General features: G+C 33.7%; 1 protein-coding gene across 6 annotated transcripts in view; it reads left to right on the forward strand.

Moving 5' to 3' along the window:
- Positions 1-12023, forward strand: part of MKLN1 (muskelin 1) — a 311196-nt gene that overhangs the window by 224020 nt on the left and 75153 nt on the right. For all 6 annotated transcript variants that reach the window (XM_087430799.1, XM_004430757.3, XM_004430756.3 and 3 more), the window contains 2 exons: positions 8793-8870; positions 11836-11901. In XM_087430799.1, the coding sequence (XP_087286925.1) occupies positions 8793-8870; positions 11836-11901 (144 nt within the window). The remainder of the gene's footprint in view (positions 1-8792; positions 8871-11835; positions 11902-12023) is intronic.

The following is a 12023-nucleotide window of genomic DNA, read 5'->3' on the forward strand; positions in this document are numbered from 1 at the left end:
GATGAGACTTACTGTATGGCCCACTTTGTTCAGTTTTTATAAATATATCAGATATACTTGGACAGAATGTGAATTTTTTAGCTGTTGGGACAATGTTCTATATATGTCTAATTGATCCAATTTGCTAATCATGTTGCATAAATCTGCTTTACCAATAGTGATTTTCTGTCTGATTCTCTCAGTTACTAAGAAAAATGTGTTAACATGTCCCACTATGATTATGGAGTTGTCAGTTTTTGCTTTATATATTTTGAAGCTCTGTTTCTAGATGCATACAAATTTTAAATTTTTTTATTTTGAATGAAATGTTTTATCATTATGAAATATGTTTTTTATCTCTGGTAATGTTTTGCCTTAAGGTATAAATTGTCTTAGATTAAGACATTTGCTTTCATTTGGTAAGTATTTGCATAACATATCTTTTTCTGCCTTTTATTTTCAGACTTTCTGTATCCTTTTTTCAAAGAAATATCTCCTTTAAATTTTGTTGGATATTTTAAAAAATCTGCCCTTTGATTTGAACATTTATTTTACTTACATGATTGAATTACTGGTAAATATATGGGTTAAATACCATTTTACTTTATCTACTTTGTCATGTCTATTCTTTATTTCTTTTTTTGGTTGTTGTCTCTTGTCTTTTTTTGCTTTTTAATCTTTTCGTTTTTTCCCTCTCTGTTTGGAAGTAACACACTCTGTTTATATTTTATTTATGATTAGTCTAGAAATTACAACAAGTATACACACTTAACAAAATTTATCAGTGCATTTTTCCTCTTCCCATACAAGGACTCAGTGGACTTTCAACTCCCATCTACTCACCTTCCAACTCATATGCTATTATTGTCTTTTATTTTGATACCATATTCAAGGGCCCTATAAAATATTACTATTCTTGTTTTGTACAGTCAGTGTCCATTAATTTTACCCAAATATTTACTATTTTTTTTCCTCTTCCTTACTGTTTGCATGTTTGATCTTATATCTAGGGTCATATTCCTTCTGCCTTAAGCACATCCTTTAGAATTTCTTGTAATGCAGATTAACTCTCAGTTTTTGTTTGCTTGAAAATTTTATCTCTTTTCTTGAAGGATATTTTTGCTGGATATATGATTGTAGGTTGACAGTTGTTTTCTTCTAGTACATTTTGGGTATCATTTGACTGTTGCTTCTTTGAATGTAATCTCTCTTTTTCCCTAGGCTCTTTAAATATTTTATCTTTGTTTTAGGTTATTTTATAGTTATATTACAGGGTGTCTCCAATGTGGCAGCCCTGTTAACTATTATGTATTTTGGTTTTCTTTCAATTAAATGTATGTTCCCTTTGTCTGTCTTTTATTTTCTCATTTATTCTTTCTAACTACACATTTATGTTAATTTTTCAAGCTTTTTTAAATCCTTTACTTCATTTCCATTACTATATTAATAGTATGTTCTCTCTTTCTTACACTTTGGTCTTCTTTTCTGTGATGTTTTCATTTTTTCCTTCTTCTTTTCCTTTAACTCAGACAATTCATGTTTTATTTGCTTTTGTTGTCTTGCTGTGTCTTTTTCAACTATTTATATCTCTGCTTTCCAACTGTTTGTATCTTTAATTTGTGCTCATGTTTTATAAGGAGCGTTGCTTACCTAACTTTTTTATATTCATGGGAAAATATTTGGCCATTTTCATCTATTACATGCCTACATTTTTTTTGTTGAATCAGATTCTTTTGCCACTTTTTAAAATTTCTTTTTTCCTTTTCCTTTTTTTATCTTTGTATAAATTCTGAGTTGATTCTTTTTTAGTATTATTACTTTTTGAATGAGATGAGTTTTTCCTAACTATTTTAAGGAGGTTCTTGTGGGTCAGGAGCTTGGTCTGTGTTGCAGGATAGCAAGATTTTTCCTTATGATATTGCTTTTCCCTTAGGATAGTGTTTCTTCTCAGCAGTACTCATAACATAAATTCTCTTTTTTTTTTTCCCCACCTGACTGCCAGACAGCTTCCTGAAACATGGCTTCTTCCCATAATTCCTGCTCATTCATCCCTTTGTGCCTTTGTTTATGCTGTATTCTCTTCCCTGATTACTTTTCCTTTTCATTACTATTCACTTCCAACTCATTCTTCAAGGCCATCTCTTTCAAGATAGCTTCTTTTATTATTCCCGCACCTCACTTGCTCTCCCTTCTCTTAACTCTTATTAGCCTTTGTGCCGTATTTCTCATTTTGTGCATAAAAGAGTGTTAGTTTAATAACTCTACAAGTTATTTACCTATAAGTGAATTTTTAATCTTTTCTTTTGAATGTAGTCTCTGTTTTGTGAGAAATCAGTTTGATAGAAGTTTGGGTACAGGTAACAGTGCTGTTATCTATGCTTTTTTTTTGTGATCTTGGATGAGGTTTGAACGTTATTCTTTTCTTTTAGTAAAAGCTTCCTTCCTAACTGTCATTTTTTTAATCATGTACTTTTTAAGAGAGTATTCACTATTGGAGACAAGAACAGCTTGTGCCTAGTTAGGACTCTATGAAATGTATTTACTTACTATAGTCATAATTTTAGGGAAAAAATGAGGTGATGTTGGACCTGGAGACTTTAAATAGTTTGAAAATTGTTAGCTACTGGGTCTTAGTGTGCTTTCTCTTAAGTGATATTTTCATTTCTTTTGGATAGTTTTACTTTTATCAGACCCTTCTGACTTCCTGCTTTAGATTTTTGTCAAAAATAGATGTAGAAATATTAGCAACTTCCTGACTTCCTCTTAAAACATAGAAGTAGTTTTTTAAACTTAGATAGTTCACAGGCATGTTTAAATGCGTCACTTTTTAATTTGTTTTTGAGACTTTGAAAACAGTGTAATGGGTGTTCATATTTTTGTAGATGAGAATGTCATTGTTTCAATAGAGAGCCTAAATTTTTTTGCTGAATCATACAGAACATGTACAAGTAAGTATACCAAAACAAAAGGCTTATTAGCAAGCCCTTTCAAGACTTAGAAATATAAGGAACATGGTGAGATTATGTGGGATGCAGGGGTGTCAACTTTTTATTTGTTTTTAGATACCTGAAAGGGAGTTCTTTAATGTTAAACCAAGGTGCTGAAAGCAATGTATTTTGAAAATATCTTTTTTTTTTTCCCCCAACTATTCTTTTTGTGTGTGTGTGTGTGAGGAAGATCAGCCCTGAGTTAACATCCATGCTAATCCTCCTCTTTTTGCTGAGGAAGACCGGCTCTGAGCTAACATCTATTGCCAATCCTCCTCCTTTTTTTTTCCCCCACAGCCCCAGTAGATAGTTGTATGTCGTAGTTGCACATCCTTCTAGTTGCTGTATGTGGGACGCGGCCTCAGCATGGCCGGAGAAGTGGTGTGTTGGTGCGTGCCTGGGGATCCGAACCTGGGCCGTCAGTAGCAGAGCGCGCGCACTTAACCACTAAGCCACGGGGCCAGCCCTGAAAATATCTTTACCCTGCTTTAATGTTGGCATCATTTTTATTGCCTCAAGGATTTCAAACTTATGGCTGTTTGATTTCTAGAATTTAAACTTGTTCTATTAAAAAGTAAAGTTCTTTAGCATGTCTCTTAACAGGTTTGAAACAGAACTTACTGTTTACCAAACCTAAATTTTCCAGTCGAAGGTCAGAGAGGGCAAAGGCCTGAAGGGGGGTGGGACTTGGCAGTGGGTTTGGGATCTAGTGGGACAGAGCTTAAGTTATGTGAGCCTACATCCCTTCTGAGGACATCAGGAGGAAAGGTCTTGAGATTGGGGAGAGGAGTCTGGTTATGAGCCCCATTTATATCAGGAAGTTGAGGTTTAGACGGCACAGTGAGAAGGGTTCAAATCTTTTCCCGTTGTAAGACCTTAGGCCTAATTGCTCACCTCGTTGAACCTCAGTTTCTTCTCCTGTAAAGTGGGATGCTAACTTGACCTACTGACGATTTTGGTGACCTTTGCAAAGCCATAGCTGGGTGGTTTCATCCAACGTGAGATCCTCGACCACAGAGGATGTGTTCCCCAGCACCACCAGAACCAGATAAAGTCCTTGCACCTGTTTTTGTAATACAAAAACATTTGCATTACAGCTTTTCTTTTTGAAAGTATAAAAGAAGACTCTCAAGCATGTTATTTCATTGAAAATAGCTGTTAAATATAACCTGTAATCTGATCTCGACTATTTATTGATAACCCAGTTTCTCTGGCAAGAGGCAATAATATGTATTAGAATAGATTAAATGAGGGTAGTCTTTAATTTATCATGTTTCTCTGCAAAGTACAACATAGTTTTTTTTTGAGTCGTATTTTTTGTTTGGAGTGGTTAGATGTTTAATATTATAAAATGAAAGAATGTCAAGAAGTTAATAATAGAATTGGATAGTTGTAGTGTAGAGGGATGTGAGAGGGCTGGAACTTAGAAGTTTCTAGCTTTTGTGTCTTCTGTTAAGTCATGATTTCTCCAAAAGAAGAGGTGTTTTGTTTTGTTTTTGTTTTTTGGTAGAGCAGCTAGCTTCTCAAACTAGCCATTGCTTATATGGAACAACTTCCAACTGATAGGAATGCTTCTGTTAAGTAAGTGATCTGGAGTAGTCGCAAACCAATGTTCTAGAGAAGCAACAAAACATATAAAGTAAACTTTAGCCACAGTAGCCAGTAGGTCTTTATTTAAGAGAAGGATTACATCTTTTCATTTAAATTATAAATGATATATTTCAACTCTTAGTTTTATTCCTCTTTTATTTTATTGGATTTGTTTAATATTATAGTAGAATTATCTGGTATAATGAGTTTTGTTTCCCAAAGTCTTGCTTTTTTTCAAGTGTTATTGAATAGGTAAATTTTGCCATGTCTGTTATTATAGTATTTTATCTTAGATTGTAATTAAAAAACTAGTCTATTATGTAAGTGTGTTAGTCTTTTATATGTGTGTATCTGTATTTACATGCAGTCTATGAAGAGTTGAAAAGATGTTGGACTTTGGAATTAGGCTTTTATACCTTTTGTTTAGAGTTCTTGGGCATGTTATTTAACTTCTCTGAACCTTGATTTTCTAATCTTTGCAATAATTAACAATGACTATTGCATAGGTTTATTTTAAGAAGTGAGTTAACCTGTGTGGTGTCTTGCACACAGTAGGTACACAGCAGGTCTTTCTTCATTGGTAAGATCTTTTTAAAAAATTACTTCCAGATTTGATAATGCTATATCTAAATAATTTTCTTCGGGTTTTCTAATAGTCTTCACAGCAGAGTAAGGGATACCAAAGAGAATTGTGTGACCTTTAGACTAGCGAAGAGAAAAGGAATTGATGAGAGAGAAAAGGAGGCAAATTAAAAAGTTCCCAGGGCAATTTTTTTTTAATGTTTACTTCACTATTCCGCAAGACAGTGTGACTTGTCAGGGTGCCAGTTGGTACTAGGAGTATGCTTTATTGGGAGTAGGAGTTTTATGAGCGGTCTGTTTTAATGTAAGGAACTTAGTCACATTAAGATGACTCAAAGGAAGTGTCAACCAATGTGGCTAGGAAAGTCCCCCACCCCCTGCTTTTTTTCTATTCTGAGCATTTATTATATACTGGGCATCTCTGATGTTATGCTATTAACTATCATTATTCAGGAGAAGATTAATCTTATCTATCTAGGGTAAGATCATAATTTCTAGTATTTTAAATTTGGAGTACTTAATATTTTAAATTTTGGAAGTAGTATCCTCTGCAAGCCTGATTATAAATCCACTGGGCATATTTGGCTCCCTGTCCTTGTTAAAACAAGCTAATGTCCATGTACAAAAGCACTGCTTGTGGAAACATGTCTAGTGTGCTGTGTCTAGAGAGCTGTGAAGAAGGGACATTTCAGGGTAATGAAGTGTGTGAAAATGGGCTTATATTGGTGATAACAATATGTTACAAAGTTCTTCCAAAGTTTAGAAAATAGTTCCACATATTTACTTGTTTTGTGACTTTTCTTCTGCTAATGCTCAATGCAAAAAATTGGGAAAACAGAAGAGTACAGAGAAGAAAACTGCAAATCAAAAACCAAAACCAATCCTAATCCTGCCCAATCAAAGAACATCACTTTTAACTTTTCGGTGTATGTCAGTGTTATATTTTTTCCATTATGTGTGTCTGTATTTACAAAATTATTTTACAAAAGTTGCATCATGTTTTTTTAACTTGGAAAATTACTGACAGTGTTTTCTTAGGACAATTGCATTTGATAGAAGCGAAACAGCGTAAAGATCTTGATGAGTAGAGTATTTGTAAGCTTTTCAGGTTAGTAAGAGTGGGGACAAAAGGACTGGTTGAAGAAGCAATTAGAGACTTTAATTTTACCTGCAATGTTTTGAGTGACTTTAAAGATCAGGGATAGGGTCGTTCATCTGATTAGAACTGTTGCTTTGATCATTGCCCTGGAAGGTCTTTGAAAAATTTCTTCCCAGTGGATTGTGATTTCTCTTTGAGAATAGTTACAGAAGACTTAAGGGGAAAGAGAAGGTGGAGACTTTTCTAAGATGAACATAAGGTAGAATTAGCCAGACAAACATAGTTCCAGTAAATATATTAGTTCTAACAATGGTGGAATCCTAGTATGCCAGAATTTGGAAGGAACCTCAGGCTCTGTCCAACTCTTAAACACCAGTTTTACAGATAAGGAACTTACTTATCAAAAGTCATGTAACTAATTAGTATGGGAGACTTAGGTAATGTGACAATTGGTTATTATTAAAAAATGTGAAATATATTACTTTTCTAATTTTCTCTGTTTTTGCTTTGTATTTTTCATGTCTACAATTTCCTTATCTCCCTCAGTTTTCTACTCATCTCTACATATTCCCATCTTTTACTGTTTCTTTCTCTCTCCTCTTCAGTTAGCCGTTATGGAGAATTAATGTATATTTTAAAATCATTGTCTTTATTGAATAATTTTATCTTCTCTATTTAAGGTTTTTTAAAGAGGGTTATTTAACTTTTGTGTCCCTTTCTCAAAACTGAATAAAATTTAATTACTATGTCTTATTTCTATGTAATTCTAAATTTATAATTAATATTTTTACTATCATCATTACTATTAATAGGAGCCCCACAATGTTTTATCTGATAAAAAGGATTTCCAACTCTTGTAATGGGGGAAGAGTATTGGTCAGAGTAGGCTGGATGGGGCAAGAATTGTCAGAAAAGCCCATGGGGGAGTAGATTACATGATAGAAACACTTTCACTAAAATAAGTTGTGAATCTACTGATTCCCCTTACTTTAACAGTTAAAATATAAATGCTAATTTATGAGTGCTACTTTAAAAAGAATATTAGAAATTATTTTTTTTTGCAAGAATTTGAAAAATCCCAAAGCCAAAGAAAAAGAGAAACTAGATGAGTGTATGAGATGGAAGTTTGCAGTTAAAGCCATCTGAAAAGACTTGAAAGCTGGAAGGTGTGGTTACAATTGAGCTTCATAATTATCCAGAAAAGAAGGAGATTAGAGAGATTTCTGTAAATTACATTCTCTGGTGAGTATACAAGTCATGGAGAACAGTTTTACTTATAAATTTTTTGGAGAAGTATTTGCTTTTAGTGACTAAATGAAGCAAAAGGGAAAAATTTTATTCAGATTGAAATCAGAGTCAAATGACATAATTTATACTAAAGGTAACTTTATAAATTATAATCTATTTGGGCTCATGTAAAAGAAAACCCTAGTTTAAAAACTAAGAAAGTGTTATTATATCACATAACAAGAAATCCAGAGGTAAGGTAGATTTCATGGTTGGTCCATTCAGTATGCACTTTCTTTATCTCTCTGTACTCTGTCATCATTGTAGAATTGACTTCATTCTCATACCTCTACAAATTGGCTGTAGCAGTTGTGTACCTTGCATATAGATGTGAAAATTTCCAGAGGAATAAAAGTAGATTTTTCTTCTCTGTATGTCCATTGAGAAGTAAAGAAACATTTCTTTAAGGCCCCCTAGAAGATCCTCATGTTTCATTAGCCAGAATTGGTTCCATACCATTCTGAAACTAATCTTTTGTTGAGGGCCATGGGATTAGGGCTTGATAATTATTTGGGGTAGAATGGATGTATGTGGGAAGTTCAATCTCCATGACCATTATAGTAACTAGTCTATACACAACTCCTCTTAAGTAGATTAAGAATTTATTAATGAAGCAGATTGAGAAGTAAATAAAGCATAGTGAAACATGAGTCCCAGCCCCACCACCGAAGAGCTATGTGATTTTGGTTAAATTCTTTGATTTTCTAAAAACACATTTCCCCATCTGTAAAATGGAAATGACAATGCCTGATTCATAAGGTTGTTTTTAGAATTAGGTAAGAAAGACAGCACAAATTCTAACATTTAGTAAGTATTCCATAACTATATTACTATTACTATTACTCGTACTTTTATCTCTATGTAGTTTTCTACTCAAAGAAACTATGTAAAAATGGAGTTTTTACTTTAAAGGATTAATTTAGTTTTTTCCTGAAGGTTATAAGAGCCTAGACCAAAGTTGTTGGAGCTCCCATTTCTTTCTCTAGTTTTCTTGTATAGTAGTGAAAAACGAGGAAAATGTAGTAAGTTTAATATGAGCTGCCACTAAAACAGTTTGTTTACGTGTTTGTGTCAATTAATATTTTACTATTCATATCTGAGGTAGCATGAAAACTGAAGTGACACATAGTTTATGAAAATGTGCTATTGTGTTAATGATATTATGAGTAATTTCCCTTAATCTAGGCTTCTACATTTTTGTCTTTTTTTGTTATAATAAAAAATGTAAGCTAATCAAGGTGTAATTCTCTCTCATTCTTTATTTGCAGATGGCTTGTTCAATCAGTATATCAGTCAACAGGAGTATAAGCCACGATGGAGTCAAATCATTCCCAAAAGCAGCAAAGGTAAGCCGTATGTTCTAGGTGGTGGGTGCTTTTGCTTTAATGTCTCAGTTTCATTTTTCCCAAGGTAGCTCAAGTTTCACAGTTAATGTGAAACTCGTTAGTCTGTTAATGAAAAGCAGATGTTTAAAACAAGACATAGATTCCTTAACTAGATGGCAGAGTTAGTTTATCTTACATTTTTCTTTTAAACCTTTTACTACTATAAAAACTGTGGGCAGTTTTTACACAGAATACCATCATAAACTGCTTTTATAGAGACACTGTAAAATTATAGGCTATTGTGTTGTATAATGCCATATGTGTTCCTGAAAAACCTTAAGTTCTGCAAAATTGCTCACAAAAGCTAATAGGGTTTATGAGAAAAGTAGAAAATGGGGTATACCATTCTAAATCTATGGAACTTTATAACCAGATACTAATAAAAACTAGTCTAGTAATCCTAATAAAAATAAGTACTAGTATACTTAAATCTTTACAGGTATTTATATTGAGCATCACAGTGAGATTGGAGCCTTAAACCTGGGGCTCATGCTTCCTTCTTTGAGCTATAGACCTCAGAGGGCATTTGCCTCTAATAAAGACTGTTTTTATCAAAACTTAACATCTGATCCAGGGTGTAGTCTTCATTAACCCATTTTTTTCATATAGGGGGAAGTTTTTGTCACTTGTTCATCTGTACTCACTGCTGTGCCAGATGGTTAACATAGTGGAAAGTATAGCAACTTTTTAATTCAACTACTTGCATGAAAGGAAGGCAGTTCTCTGGATGTTAAGCTTTTTCCCCATGGTCTTCATATATTGCTAAGGTCTTCTCTTTAATTTGAGAAAGCTATCCCCTGATGGTTTTAAACAGTAATATGTGGAGAAAATTGCTTATGAACCTCCATAATTTCTGCATTATATGATCATCATTCTCCTATTCTGTCAGACATATATGAGGTGATTTTCTTCACAGGAACACATGTTGTAGCTAACAGTTTACACTGTATTTGTGTATTACAATTACAATACACTGTAATTGTGTATTTGAAAACTAATGGATTAAATATACAAAATGCAAACATACTGAGAATAATTTATTTTAGTATTTTCTTAATCTATTATTTAAAGTGGCAATACTGACTGATTAAGGGGAAGAAGGAAGACAAGGGCAAAATTTCAATGATGATGAGCTGCAAAATCTAAACCTAACTATGAGAAAGAAGAAAGAATTTCCAGAGGACTTCTGAATGATTAGCCCTTGAATACAGTAGTAATGAAAAGCTTCAGTTTTACATCTTATTTTCTGTATATAAGAACTGACACTTCAGTCTTTTTATAGTACCCCTGTGGAATTAGTGAAAAGTTTGATGTTCTCTATTGTATATAGGAAAAAGCTGATACAGGGAAAGTTATTAGCCAAAGTAATATACAGTCTTGTGTCACTTAATGACAGGGATATGTTCTGAGAAATGTGTCGTTAGGCGATTTCGTCATTGTGCGAACATCATAGAGTGTTCCTACACAAACTTACATGGTATAGCCTACTACACACCCCAGCTATATGGTACTGATCTTATGAGACCACCGTCATGTATGTGGTCCGTTGTTGACTGAAACATCATTATGCGGTGTATGACTGTATTTCAACTAATGGGAGAGTTATAAAGAAAACCTTAGATTTTCCGGTTTATATCAAGTAAGACGTTAGAATCCTGTAACCTATTGAACCATTGAAATAAAGTTATTTCTTCATTTATATGAGATTTGGTATAAAGTAAGATTAGGTATAAGTTGAACAATAGTTTTCCTCTACATAAGTTTAAAAGTTTTACTGATTATATTAAAACCTGCCTATTAAGCTCTGTGATGGAAGTAAGAATCAAATGGAAGCAAATCTTAGATTATCTTAGTCAGTACTCAAGTTAAAATAGTTGGTAAATTATGTGGGAACTGATTTCTGAAATATTGGCACAAAATTAATACAGTAAGGAAATTATCATTAATATAAAACTTGATAACATGTTACTTTTTAGTATCTGGTTTTATGAAATTGAGAACCGCTCATTGTGGGGCTGGCCTGGTGGTGTAGTAGTTCAGTTTGGTGCGCTCCTCTTCGGTGGCCCAGGTTTGCTGGATTGGATCCCGGGTGTGGACCTACATCACTCATCAAGCCATGCTGTGACGATGACCCACATACAAAGTAGAGGAAAGATTGGCATAGGTGTTAGCTCAGGGCCAATCTTCCTCAAGCAAAAAGAGGAAGATTGGCAACAGATGTTAGCTCAGGGCCAGTCTTCCTCACCAAAAAAAAAAAACTGCTCATTATACAAATAAACTGTGCCTGGAATATGGAACTGAGATCTAATTCTGTAATTGTTTTCCACTTTCACTTTGTCACTCCATTTAGTTTGGAGATTTTTGACATGTTTTTGTGGGATATCTTATGTCTGCTGATTTATGGCATTAGTCATAAATACATTGAAGATAGCTTCCAATTGCACTAATAGCCTGAAAGCAATTGGAAAAAAGAACAAGATAATTATTATAAACATAGTTTTAAGTCATATTATTTCTTTTATGAGTCCTTTTACATATTATTATTATTTTTTTTTGGTGAGGAAGATTAGCCTTGAGCTAACATCCGTTGCCAATCCTCCTCTTTTTGCTGAAGAGGATTGGCCCTGGGCTAACATCTGTGTGCATCTTCCTCTACTTTATATGTGGGACGCCTGCCACAGCATGGCTTGGTGAGAGATGTGTAGGTCCATGCCTGGGATCTGAACCTGTGAAGCCTGGGCCGCCGAAGCAGAGCGTGTGAACTTAACCACTACGCCACTGGACCGGCCCCCTTTTACTTATTCTTAATATTGAAAGAATAAATGTGTGTTATTTTTACTACTCATTACAGACTTGTGAATGAAGTTACTCTGGATTTGCAGTTGTTCTGTTACTCCTTGAAAAGAAAATATGGTTTCTATTTCAGGTGATGGAGAAGATAACCGACCAGGAATGAGAGGGGGCCATCAGATGGTTATTGATGTTCAAACAGGTGAGGAATATTTATAGTGGAAAGCAAATTTTAAAAAAAATTATGCATTTTTAAATATCAAGTAAACATGAATATATTTCTTTCCATTCATTACAAAGGTTAAATGTTATTGGCCATAACCG

This window comes from Ceratotherium simum, chromosome 1 (genome assembly GCF_057802395.1).
Source record: "Ceratotherium simum simum isolate JZ-2026a chromosome 1, ASM5780239v1, whole genome shotgun sequence".
Lineage (NCBI taxonomy): Eukaryota > Metazoa > Chordata > Mammalia > Perissodactyla > Rhinocerotidae > Ceratotherium > Ceratotherium simum.